This window comes from Microcaecilia unicolor, chromosome 9 (genome assembly GCF_901765095.1).
Source record: "Microcaecilia unicolor chromosome 9, aMicUni1.1, whole genome shotgun sequence".
Lineage (NCBI taxonomy): Eukaryota > Metazoa > Chordata > Amphibia > Gymnophiona > Siphonopidae > Microcaecilia > Microcaecilia unicolor.
The window spans coordinates 116,151,276-116,165,545 of NC_044039.1; the positions used below are offsets into that span (position 1 = coordinate 116,151,276).

Here is a 14,270-nt window from a genome sequence, read left to right on the forward strand (position 1 = left end):
TTTTACAGATCTCTCTGTTCATATTAATGAACTGAACTTAAAGTTACAAGGTTTTGGCAAAAGTATTGACGTTATGTTTGGATACATAAAAGCTTTTGAAAGTAAACTTAAAATTTTCAAGCGAGATGTAGAAACTAAAACTTATAAGTATTTTCCTCGAGTAACAAAGTATTTTGAGAAGGCCAGTGCAGCTATACAAAATGAAATGGAACCCTTGCATATAAAGTACCAGCATGTTTTAGACTCGTTACTTGACCAGTTCAGTGATAGATTTAATCAATTTAGAAGCCTAGAACAGACCATGAAAATAATTAAGTATCCTGATGTAGTAGTCTACAGTAGTTTGGAATTAAATGGTTTCCAATGGATGCAAATTGATGATTTGGAGATGCAACTTGTAGAATTTCAAGACAGCATCTGGGCTCAGGTGTTTGTCGACTTGAGGTCAAAGCTTGAGAATCTGGAAAGGTGCCGCTTGGAGAATCAAGAGGAGTGCCACTATGAACAGGAAATTTGGAGTGCTTGGAACCGATTACCAGACACTTTTAGCACCCTGAAAAATATAGCAATGGCTTTACTCACAATTTTTCCCTCTACGTACTTTTGTGAAACCTTATTCTCAGCGTTAAATAATATCAAAACCAACAAAAGAAACAGATTGACAGATGAAGTTAGTAGCGCTTGCTTGGGCTTGAAGTGTACAAAATACCAACCTTCAATTGAAGATTTAGCCAATGAAATTCAGCAACAAAAAAGTCACTAATAGGCAGATTAGTTAAAGAATTCCCCCTCCCCCTAACTTATCTTAGTTCACGGCACCTCACACAAGTTAAATAATATCAAGACCAACAAAAGAAACCGACTGACAGATGAACAAAGAAGTCACTAAGCAGGTAAGTTAAATAATTAGTTTTTGGTTTATTAAATACAGTTATATATTACAATTATACATTTTTGTTATTTAAACTATAAATATCGCGAAATTATGGTTTTTTTCTCGAAGTGACACACCACCCGAGTTATGCTCGGTTTTTTGGCGAATTTTGACACACCAAGCTCAAACTGTCCTAGTTTATAAAGATGACTATATTTGCTTTACTGAAATAGAGATAAAACAGATGCCTTCTTGGACTTTCAGCATAGGGGTCTTTTGTTATAAAATTACCTGCAATGTGGCTAAAGGTTTGTGCGTTTGTTCTATAATGCATGTATAATAAGCCACATTGAGGAAAGTCAATTTTCAGATGTACGTTGTCCTTTTTCAGGCTCAGCTGTGGGGAGCTTCTGTACAAAAGCTGGACTTCGCTTTCCAGGGATTGTGATTGCTGTCTCCACAGCATCCCTAGTCTATTCCAGCACAATCAGCAGAAACTGAGTCTAACAAGGAAACCGAGGGCCCTGTTTACTAAACCACTAACTTTTTAGCGTGTGCTAAAAATTAGCGCGCGCTAACGGTAGAGACACCCATTACATTCCTATGGGTGTCTCTAGCGTTAGCGCATTCTCAATTTTAGTGCGCATTAAAAAGTTTGCATGCCTACAGTGCGGCTTATTAAACAGGGCCCTAGGGTAGTTGTATTCCCTCTCTGTGGGTAAAAGTACCCATGGTGATTCCAGCTGTGGATTTCACGCTGCAGTGCAGGTGCAATATCTACAGGTACATTAGGATCTGCAGTGTAGCCAGACCCTTGAGATCCCTGGGGATGCTAAGATTATGGGAAGGAAGATTTTGGGTTCTACTATATTACAATAAGAAGGTTAGTAATTTTAAAAAAGTGCTGGTTTTGTGGTTCCCCACAAGAAATTTTTAAGAACTGTATGTTGTAATATCTTAAGATTCCTTCACAATCACTTCCTCCTTTTTCCCGAGTGTATTATTTACCTTCTAGTAAGAAGTCTACAGGGGAGGGCGCCGAAGTACAGTCTCCCATTTCATAGGATAGTCTTGATTTTATATTTTTTTGAAGCCTTCAAAAGGAGGGGTAGCTGTACCTTCTACTCTCCTGGTGACAATGGCATTGGATTATGATAATGACTGGATTTTGACAATATACTTTAAATATTGAGGATCTACTTTTTGTACTTTGTGGGTTCAGATATTTCTGATATTGCAAATGCCACACAGAAAAGTAGAAAGGAATTCTTATTAATATGACAAAGTCTTGATTTTGGGGGTCTTTCCTTCTTCTAATTTCCATGTAAATGTGTGGCCAAGTATCAAGCGCAATTATATTATTTTTTGATCCTTCACAATTAGTTATCTTTCTGAGTAATAAAATAGTCTCTCACGGTCAGGGTGTATCCGTTGGAGACTTGACTGCACTTTACAGGTTTTTTTCTCGCATAGTAAATGATTTTTCGCTCTCTAAGTTTGTTTTCCTATGATTAAGAATTATTTCTAGTTTGCTTATTAATCATTTGATCTCTTTATCCTCTCAAAATTGTGGGCTTTTAGTTATTACTTTTTCTTTAGACTTTCACTTTTTTGATTATTTCTTGTAATTTCTGACTTTTCTAGATCTAGGGCCTGATTACTAAGCCACGCTAGAGGCGCGTTAGCGTTTTTAGCCCATGCTAAGCATTGGCACTTGCTAACCATATAGATGCTCATAATATTCCTATGGGCGTGTACATGGTTAGCGCATGCTAATTTTTAGCATGCGCTAAAAATGCTAGCGTACCTTAGTAAACAGGGCCCAAAGTGTATTTCTTGTGTTAACTTGTTTAATTGCAATAAAAATAAAATTTAAAAAAAAGTGCTAGTTTAAACCAGTAAGGAAAATCAGATGTGTTCTGTGTATTATAATGGAGGATAGGATGTGCTCAGGGCAAACTTTTTCATTTTGGTTTTTGTCCTGCGATAATTGAATTATCATGTATCAATTCATAGGTTAACAATAAATCAATTTATCTCCAAATGTGCTCTAGCAGATGCATATCCCTATGGAAATGCTTTGTGTAGAACTATCAGTTTTAAATTTCCTTGAAGAATTCATAGATCCAATAATTATCTTCTAAAAATGTAGAGATTTTAGATTTCTGGTAAGCCCTTAACTATTTCTTCTATGAGATTTAAAGGAAATATCTCATGTCTCTGTATTTTCCCCCTATTTCTATAAAAGTTGCCAATAAATGCACATGCAAATTTGAGTACATGCCCAATTTACGCACTCAATTTAATTGAATAATGAGCCAATTAGCACCAATAATTGATGTTTTAACAAGCAATTATTGGCACAAATTGAAATCAATTAACATGTACACATGTACATTTAGGTGCATTATGCATGCCTAATTTTTATGTGAATCCCAGAAATGGCGCAGAAATGGGAGGGTCATGGGTGTTTCAGGGCAGAGCAAGAGCATGCATTCAGGTTACAACCACAGTTATAGAATAAGGGGAGCACCGTACGTAAATGTAGATAGGGGCATTTGCACCACATTTTCATTGGTGCAAATGGACATACCTAAATTTACACGCAAACTCTGCGCTTAAGTGCTATTCTATTTACCATGTCTATCTTTAGGCACGACTTATAGAATAGTGCTTAAGTGGGATTTTTTTCAGCCCTGATTTTTATGCGAGATTTGTAGAATTCACCCCATTATTTCTACCTTAAATGTACAAGATAAGAGTACTTAAAAATTACTATGTGACAGCTGCATAATTTATTTCCAGGAGCAGATGATATCATTACAACAAGATCGAGACAAATCCATTCAACAATATAAGAAACTTGAGGAAGAACTCCAGACTCTTCGTGTATATTACAGGTAAATGGTTAATTTCTTAAAAGAAAAATTTCATGCTTGAGTGTTTGTTGATTTAAAATGCTTATATAACCCGCGCAATCTAAATTGTTCTAGGCAGCTTACAACTAAAACATTCATAATAATAGGAGCAATGACAAAAAACAAAATAAACAATAAAACAAATATAAATAGCATTAGCACCTCAATTCAAAATATTCATACTCAAAAATATTCATACTCAGCTGTTCCATAAAAATAGTCTTCAAAGTGTGCTCCAAACTAATTGATTTGTTAACCATCCAGAGGTGACTTACATTTGTGTTTTACAAAGGTGCGCTATAGGCGCCTTAGCATTTTTAATGTGCATTAAACGCTAACAAGCATCAAACACTAACGCGCCTATAGGAATGGATTGGCGCGTTTAATGCGCCTTAACTGTAAAGGCACATCAAAAACGCTAACATGCCTTAGTAAACATACCCCTTAGTTTCCATATACTTGTCAAAACAGTAATGTTTTTAATGAGATTTAGTCATGTATTCCTGTATTGTATAGAACAGTGTAGAAAAATGAGCACAAAATACTAAGGTTATTAGTGCTGTTTCTACCAGCTACAATAATGTTTAAGCTGTTTTAGTGATGTTCAGTTTTATTTTGTGATATTTATATCTAGATATGGGAAGCTTTCATAAATAAAAAAGCTGTCAAATAAATAAAATAATAAATAAAATCCCTTATCCTCCACTTTTTAAAGCACTGCCTATCCAACTGGAATAGCTTTAGACTTTTTACAGATGGACCACACATAAGCAGTCCAAATATTTTTAATAGGCCAATTAAAATTCAGTAATATGTCATGTGAAGGGCAATTCTGTAGCAGGGCACTACTTAAACACTTCACTTTCATGGGTAAATGTACACTTACTCATGTAAGGGGCAGCAAAACACTTAAGCACTATTCTTGAAGGGAGTGCATACGTGATGATAGTGCATAAATGCATGGGGCATTCACATGGGGGAGCATGGATGGGGTTGCCACATGCACAACTTACAGAATACAGGGACCCTTTTACTAAGCCTGGTAGGCTCTACGCATGTGCAGCATGCGCCAAAATGAGACTACCGCCAGTCCAGCGCGCCCTTCTGGTGGTAATTTCAGATTTGGCTTGCGCCCATAACGCCTGGATAAATTATTTATGTCCTCCTACGTGCACCGGTTCCGGTGGTAATCAGCACTTGGCGCATGCCAACCAGTCCCCGTGCGTGTAACGCATGAGCCTTTACCACTAGATCAATGGGTAGCGTTAAGGGCTCAGGCCAGTTTTGGGCACGCGGTGGTTTCATTTTTACTGCAGCCCCTTTTCTCGTCCCATGAAAAAGAAAACAAAACATTTTTTTGTAGATGCGGTAAAAACTGGCTCGGCACATGCCCAATGCACACGCCTACACTACCGCAGGCCACTTTTTACCACGACTTAGTAAAAAGATCCCACAGTAAGTTACACGCACCCTTGCTGCATATAGGCACCTGCAGTTACAACAGGCTGGTCTAACTGAAGGTACCTAAATGTACATCTTTTCTATTCTTGTATTTTATAGAGTACAAGAGCAAATGTGGAGGTCTTTTACTAAGACACGCTCACGTTTTCGACATGTGCTAAAATTGTAGGCGCGCTAAACATTAGAGATGCCTATGCATTCCTATGGGCGTCTCTAACATTTAGCGTGCGCTAAAATTGTGAGTGCTCCTTAGTAAAAGACCCCCTGTATTTCTGTTTCTGTTTTACGAGTATTGCATTGTTTATTGTCTGGCTTTTGGGAGGGGGGAGAGTCCTCCACTTCAGTTTTGTCTACATGACCTTTTTAGTCCCATATTTTCTGTCAAGTAAGGGTTCTATAGGGGTGACTGAGGTGAAGGGTTCTTGTTGACATGTGAGTGCCTGAGTAGGAATCTGTAACAGCGTATTTTGTTCTCATTTCTCAGTTGTAGGGATTTTAGTGCTTAGGACCCAGTGTAATATTTATAGAACTGTCTTTTCATAGGTAGATTAAAGCTGTCTTATTTTGATAACTTTGCTATATAGGTTTTAAGTGTCTTTTTGCAGGTTTTTATGTTATTTTGCAAAGTGGCTGCCCCTGTTTGAAAGCAGACCCTTGGCATCCAAATAAAAATGCTGAAGACCATTGGTCTCCACATCTTCTAGAGTCACCACACATAAAAATTCCATCTGCTTTAAAAATTGTTTAGCAGAGGAAGGAATATATGATGATAAAAACAATTTGAATATTTTTAATATGGCAAGTTATAAGGGGGATGGCTCCATTGTTGAGGAATATGAAGTTTGTGATACAGAACTGGAGCGTCAGGGTTTATATTGCGATATTGTCCATCCCTTTAGATAATCCAGACTTCACTCCCACAAGAAGAAGTTGTTGAATGATGTTATCAATTATATTGCCAGTTTTATTTGGTAGCTGAAACCAGCTGGAGGGAAAAGGCTTATTTATGCATAGAAGGCCCTGGTGTCTTATATTACTGATTTAGAAATGTGGGGGGGGGGGGGGGGGATGTGTGATGTGTGTGGAAGTGCCGCTTTGGCTTGCTCCCATTTTGCCACCCAAATTTTTCTGTATGGAAACACCACTGCCATACCTCTGTTCCAGTACTGGCTTGCAGCAGCAACCAAAACACCAATATGGGCAGGAGAGCCTTCCACTACTACTACTACTTATCATTTCTAAAGTGCTACTAGATGTACGCAGCGCTGTACACTTGAACATGAAGAGACAGTCCCTGCTCGACAGAGCTTACAATTTAATTAGGACAGACAAACAGGACAAACAAGATGTAAGGGAATATTAAAGTGAGGATGATAAACTAAGGTTCTGAACAAGTGAATAAGGGTTAGGAGTTAAAAGCAGCATCAAAAAGGTGGGCTTTTAGCTTAGATTTGAAGATGGCCAGAGATGGAGCTTGACGTACCGGCTCAGGAAGTCTATTCCAGGCATATGGTGCAGCAAGATAAAAGGAATGGAGTCCGGAGTTAGCAGTGGAGGAGAAGGGTGCAGATAAGAGAGATTTACCCAGTGAACGGAGTTCCCGGGGAGAGATGAGAGAGGAGAGGTGACTGTATGAGGAAACCGTGAATTATTATTCAACAGCACGAGGTAAAATACGGAGGCTCATGTGGAGGCGATTGCTGTACCTTAAGAGTGCAGTCCAGCGGTTCCAGCTTGTTCCAGTCCGCTGATCCTTGCTTGTTCCAGTTCATCTGCTCCGGCCTGCTGTTCCAGTCCAGCTTGTTCCAGTCCGCTGATCCAGCTTCCCCCTTCTTGTTCCAGTTCATCTGCTCTGGCCCACTTGTTCCAGCCCCGCTGATCCATCGGCCTGTTCTAGCCCGCCTGCTACCTACTTCAGCTTGCCGCAGTCCGTCGGATGCAGCTTCTCCCTGCTTGTTCCAGCCGCAGTCCGTCGGATCCAGCTTCTCCCTGTTTGTTCCAGTTACCTGCTCCTGCCTCTCCCTGCTTGTTCCAGCTACCTGCTCCAGCTTGCCGCTGTCCATCGGATCCAGCTTCTCCCTGCTTGTTCCAGCCGCAGTCCGTCGGATCCAGCTTCTCCCTGTTTATTCCAGCCATCTACTCCAGCTTGTTCCAGCCCGCCTACTACCTGCTCCAGCTTGCCGCAGTCCGTCGGATCCAGCTTCTCCCTGCTTGTTCCTGCCGCAGTCCGTCAGAACCAGCTTCTCCCTGTTTGTTCCAGCCATCTGCTCCAACTTGTTCCAGCCCGCCTGATCCAGCTCATCCAGCTCATCCCAGTCCATCTGCACCAGATTGTTCCAGTCCGCCTGACCCAGCTCCTCCCTGTTTGTGCCAGACATCTGCTCCAGCTTCTCCCAGCCCGCCTGATCCAGCTTATTCCAACCCACCTGCTCAGCTTCTCCCTGTTTGCTCCAGTCCTTCTGCTTCAGTGGTGCCAGCCCACCTGATCCAGCTTGTTCCTGTCCACCTGATCCAGCCTCTCCCTGCTTGTTCCAGCTTGTTCCAGCTACCTGCTCCAGCTTGTCCCAGTCCGTCGGATCCAGCTTGTTCCAGCTTCCTGCTCCAGCCTGTCCCAGTCCGTCGGATCCAGCTTATCCCTGCCTGTCCCAGTCAACTGCTCCACCTTGTTCCAGCCCACCTGATCCAGCTCGTTCAGCCTCTCCCGGCCTGTTCCAGCTACCTACTCCAGTTGTTACCTCGACTTCTGATGCATATCGAAAACCTACTTTAACTGTTGACTGAATTCCTTTACCCTATCTTAATTGCTGATTGAATTCCTCTAGACACTATCACTCCCTATGCCTTAGCTGTTGCCTGCTGTCCCAGTCCTAGCCTTCCTGCCTCCTCCTCTACTCCTATCACCTTAGCCACTTCACATCTATCCGCATCCACCTTAGCCCTATATATGGCCCCTATACACATTCTCTTCATCGCCCTGTCCCTTCCTAACCTCTTCCCCCCTCCCCTTCCACTGTCTACCTCAGGAACTCATTGCCCACCCTTGTCCCCTCCCGTCCTGCTCATTACTCCCCTACCCTACCACCCCCCACCACCTCCCCAGCTCGCCTGCCTCCCTCATCATTCCTAGCTCTCAACCTTCTACACTTCCTCCCCACCATTAACCCATCCCCATTCCTCCTTAACACATCCCGTCTTCGTCATCTTCGTCGACCCTCCTCCCCCACCCTCCTCCGCACTCTCTTACTCCTTCTCCTACTTTCCGCAGGTGACGTCAATCCCAGTCCAGGTCCCCCTCACCTCTCCTCTCCATATCCACGTAACCAATCCCAGAATTCCTCCAATCTCATCTCTATTCCCCTTCTCCCCCCCACTTCCCTCCCCTTCTCGTGTGCCCTATGAAATGCCCACTCAGTATGCAACAAACTCTCCTTCACCCACGATTTATTCATCTCCCGTTCCCTTCAACTGCTCGCTTTAACTGAAACTTGGATAACCCCTAACGACACTGCCTCAATCGCAGCCCTATGCCATGGAGGATATCTTTTCTCCCACACTCCCCGCCCAGATGCACGCAGTGGAGGCGTTGGGTTTCTTCTCTCACCCTCTTGTAGTTTCCAACCCCTCCTCCTGCCACAGTCTCACTGCTTCTCATCCTTCGAAACTCATGCCATCCGGCTGTTCTACCCGACACCACTCAGAGTTGCAGTCATCTACCGCCCCCCTGATAAGCCCCTCTCTTCATTCCTTACTGACTTCGACGCTTGGCTCACCGTCTTTCTTGATCCCTCATCTCCATTCCTCATTCTTGGTGATTTTAACATTCACGTTGACAACCCATCCAACTCCTACGCTTCTAAATTCCTCACTCTGACATCCTCCTTTAACCTCCAACTATGCTCTACCACCCCTACTCACCGAAATGGCCATTGTCTCGACCTCGTTCTCTTCTCTTCCTGCTCACCTTCCAATTTCTGCACCTCAGTCCTTCCTATCTCAGATCATCACCTAATCACCCTCACACTTCATCACCCTCCCCCTCAACCTCGCCCAACTATAACTACTGCCTTCAGGAATCTCCAAGCTGTCGACCCCTCCACCCTATCCTTTCACATCTCCAATCTCTTCCCTTCCATCTCGTCTTCTGAATCTGTTGACATGGCTGTCTCTACCTACAATGAAATTCTCTCCACTGCTCTGGATACCCTAGCACCATCTGTCTCTCGCCCCACTAAGCGCATTAATCCTCAGCCCTGGTTAACCCCTTGCATCCGTTACCTTCACTCCTGCACCCGATCTGCTGAACGACTCTGGAGGAAATCTCGCACCCTATCAGACTTCACCCATTACAAATTCATGCTATCCTCCTTCCAGTCCTCCCTATTCCTTACCAAACAGGACTATCATTCTCAATTAACCAATTCTCTTGGCTCCAACCCTCGTCGCCTCTTCGCCACCCTCAACTCCCTACTTAAAGTGCCCTCCGCTCCCACCCCCCTCACTCTCTCCTCAAACACTAGCTGACTACTTCCACGATAAAGTGCAGAAGATAAACCTTGACTTCACTTCCACGCCTTCTCCTCCCTGTGACTTCTTAACCCACTCCCTCAACCAACCTAACCTGGCCTCCTTCTCCTCCTTCCCTGAGATCACCGAAGAGGAAACTGCTCGCCTTATTTCTTCCTCTCAGTGCACCACCTGTTCCTCTGATCCCATTCCCACCAATCTGCTTAACAACATCTCTCCTACAGTTAACCCCTCAATCTGTCACATCCTCAACCTCTCTCTCTCCACTGCTACTGTCCCTGACACCTTCAAGCACGCTGTAGTCACACCACTTCTCAAAAAACCATCACTTGACCCCACCTGTCCCTCCAACTACCGCCCCATCTCTCTTCTACCCTTCCTCTCCAAATTACTTGAACGCGCTTTCCACAGCCACTGCCTTGATTTCCTCTCCTCTCAGGCCGTCCTCGATCCGCTTCAATCCGGCTTTTGCCCACTACACTCGACAGAAACAGCACTCTCTAAAGTCTGCAATGACCTGTTCTTTGCCAAATCCAAAGGTCACTATTCCATCCTCATCCTCCTCGACCTATCTGCCGCCTTTGACACCGTCAATCATAATTTACTTCTTGACACACTGTCCTCATTCGGGTTCCAGGGCTCCGTCCTCTCCTGGTTCTTTTCGTATCTTGCCCAACGCACCTTCAGAGTATTTTCTAATGGCTCTTCTTCCACCCCCGTCCCGCTCTCTGTTGGGGTTCCTCAAGGATCTGACCTTGGACCGCTTCTTTTCTCGATCTACACCTCTTCCCTTGCTGATCTCATCACATGGCTTCCAGTACCATCTCTATGCTGATGACACCCAGCTTTACCTCTCCACTCCCGACATCACAGTCAAAACCCAGGCCAAAGTTTCGGCCTGCCTTTCAGACATCGCTGCCTGGATGTCCAACCGGCATCTGAAACTGAACATGGCAAAGACTGAGCTCCTTGTCTTTCTACCCAAACCCTCTTCTCCTCTTCCCCCACTTTCCGTCTCTGTTGACAACGCCCTCATCCTCCCCGTCTCTTCAGCCCGCAACCTCGGAGTCATTTTCGACTCCTCCCTCTCCTTATCTGCCCATATCCAGCAGACAGCTAAGACCTGTCGCTTCTTCCTCTATAATATTAGCAAAATTCGCCCATTCCTCTCTGAACAGACCACCCGAACCCTCGTCCACTCGCTCGTTACCTCTCGTCTTGACTATTGCAACCTTCTCCTCGCTGGCCTCCCGCTTAGCCACCTATCCCCCCTTCAATCTGTCCAAAATTCCGCTGCACGTCTTATCTGCCGCGTGTACCGATACTCTCATATCACCCCTCTCCTCAAGTCGCTTCACTGGCTCCCGATCCGCTACCGTATACAGTTCAAGCTTCTCCTATTGACCTTCAAGTGCACTCAATCTGCAGCCCCCCATTACCTCTCTACCCTCCTCTCCCCATATGTTCCCACCCGTAACCTCCGCTCCCAGGACAAATCACTCCTATCTGTACCCTTCTCCACCACCGCTAACTCCAGACTCCGCCCCTTCTGCCTCGCATCACCTTATGCCTGGAACAGACTTCCCGAGCCCATACGCCATGCGCCCTCCTGGCCCATTTTCAAGTCCTTACTCCAAGCCCATCTCTTCTCCCTTGCTTTTGGCGCCTAACCACTTTCCCCATTCATGATACCTACACTGACTACATAGTTTGTAACCTTTAGATTGTAAGCTCTCTTGAGCAGGGACTGTCCTTCCCCATGTTTAAACTTGTACAGTGCTGCGTAACCCTGGCAGTGCTATAGAAATGCTAAGTAGTAGTAGTAGAGGTACTGAGGAGCTGCAGAGTGAATGCACTTATAGGTCAAAAAGAGGAGTTTGAACTGTATGCGGAAACGGATAGGAAGCCAGTGAAGTGACTTGAGGAGAGGGCTAATAATGAGCATAACGACACTGGCGGAATATTAGTCGTGCAGCAGAATTTTGAACAGATTGAAGAGGAAAGAGATGGCTAAGTGGGAGACCTGTGAGAAGCAAGTTGCAATAGTCTAAGTGAGAGGTGATAAGAGTGTGGATGAGGGTTCTGGTAGTGTACTCAGAAAGGAAAGGGCGAATTTTGGTGATATTATAGAGAAAGAAATGGCAGGTTTTAGCAGTCTGCTGAATATGTGCAGAGAAGGAGAGGGAGGAGTTGAAGATGACCCCAAGGTTACGAGCTGATGAGACAGGAAGGATGAGAGTGTTATCCACAGAAATAGAGAATGGGGCAGGAGGAGAGGTTGATTTAGGGGGAAAGATAAGAAGCTCAGTCTTGGCCATGTTTAGTTTCAGATGGCGCTAGGACATCCAGGCAGCAATGTCAGACAGGCAGGCTGATACTTTGGCCTGGATTTCGGCTGAGATTTCTGGTGTGGAGAGGTAGATCTGGGAGTCATCAGCATAAAGATGATACTGAAAACCATGGGATGAGATCAGAGTACCAGCATGGTGTTTTCAGCTTGTGAAGGCCCTGCTGATCCTGTCCCTTGACAATGAGAAGAATGCACTAGTCAACTGGATGGAAATTTTACCTACTCAGTTAACTAGCACTGAACATCAAACCTAACAGTTTAAATCTGACTTCAGAGTCTTGGGGAGGGGGAGAGGGAATGCAAATATGCATAGCTTGTTAACCTAGGAGAAGAATGCATTAAAATAATTTTTCTTTTACTATTCTCCTTATTAAATGTTTCTATGCATAACACATATATAGTACAAAAAAAATCAGTTTTATCATAACATTTATGATTGAAAGAGGAAGCAGGCTGAGAGCCAAGGAAGCCAAGTTTAATTCCCACTGTGGCTTCATGTGATCTTGGACAAGTCACTTCACTTCACCCTCCATTGCTCCAGGTGCAAGCTTAGATTGTGAGCCCTCTGGAGACAGGAAAGTACCTATTGTACCTGAATGTAACTCACCTTGAGCTGCAACTGAAAAAAAAGTGTGAGCTAAATTCAAAAAACTTATTTTCCCCTTTTTTGAGAGATGCTGTGTACCATTGCCAATATTTTTCACATGATCCTTTAATTTCCTTTTGTTTTTATGTATATATATTCATTTAGCGGCTCATTTTCAAAACAGAAAAACATCCAAAAAGCAGCAGATGGATGTGTTTTGGTCCAGAACGTCCAAATCACTATTTTGAAACCTATTTATAAGACATTTTTCTATGCAGTTTGTCTGAAGAGCATCCAAATCACAAGGAGGTGTGTTTGGGGGGGGGGGGGGGGGGGGGGGGGGGAGGGGGGGAATTGGGCGTTCCCAAAACTTGGATGTTTCTCTACAATAATGGAACAAGCAAAAACATCCAGGGCTATAAGTTAGACATTTTGGTCTAGACATGTTTCAATCATGACCAAGTCACAAAAAAGGTGCCCTAAATGACCAGATGACCACTGGAAGGATTAAGGCATGACGCCCCCCCCCTTGCTCCCCCAGTGGTTACTGTTCCCCCTTCCACGCCCCTAAAGATGTGAAAGAAACAATACATACCAGCCTCTATAACAGCTTCAGATGGTATGGACATTCCTATTAGAGCAGCAAGCAGGTCACTGGAGTAGCCTAGTGATAGGGGGCAGTGCACTGTAGAAAACGGAACCCAGGCCCATATCCCACTCTAACTAGTACACTTGTGGTGTAATGTGTGAGTTCTCCAAAATTCACTAAGAATCTATTGTACCCACATATAGGTGACACCTGTAGCCATAAGGGCTATTGTAGTGGTGTACAGTAGGTTTTTGGTGGGTTTTGGGGGACTCACCTTACAATATAATGGGGGTAATGGGGAGATGTGTACCTGGGCCCTTTTATGTGACATCCACTGCAGCACCCCCAAGGGTGCCCCACATCTCTGTAGGGATGTCTGTGTGGCCAGTCTACTAAGAATGTTGCTCCCCCCCCCCCCCCCCCCCACCCCTACATCCCAGTGGCTTGTTTTTGTGTGTTTTTCCCTTGAACAATTTTTTTTTCTCAAAAATGGTCACAAAAGAAAAATGTACTGAGCACAAAATAGCTATTTTTGAAACAAAAAGATAGATGTACAATATCAGATAGGATATAATTCCACTTATTTAGGATCCTTCAGACTTCCTATCACCATCATACAGGCTAATAACGTGAGCCAGGCACTTTCATGATGGGTAGGTATTCCTCACTCGATCCATTTCAAATTTTAATAATTTTCTCTTATATTTTTCTTATATTTCATAAAATCAGTTCAAAATTGAATCAAATTGAATCAGAAAGAGCACTTAACTCAATGCTGAATACTCGCTTCGTATTTCTTCTTTCATTTCAAAACGATTACATTGAATATTCATCTCGGAGGTGTACATCTCCGAGATGAATATTGAGAGCTGGGTTATATTTTGTGAATATTAGTGAATACCCCCTCTACTAAGTTTGGATTAATAAGGATACCATAGGAAGTCAATATCAGATAGGGACATCATAAA

At 43.7% G+C, this 14,270-nt stretch overlaps 1 protein-coding gene across 1 annotated transcript in view; it reads left to right on the forward strand.

The window, feature by feature from the left end:
• MIPOL1 (mirror-image polydactyly 1) overlaps positions 1–14,270 on the forward strand; it is a 794,108-nt gene that overhangs the window by 554,709 nt on the left and 225,129 nt on the right. The window contains exon 10 of the mRNA XM_030215153.1: positions 3,680–3,774. Coding sequence (XP_030071013.1) covers positions 3,680–3,774 — 95 coding nt within the window. The remainder of the gene's footprint in view (positions 1–3,679; positions 3,775–14,270) is intronic.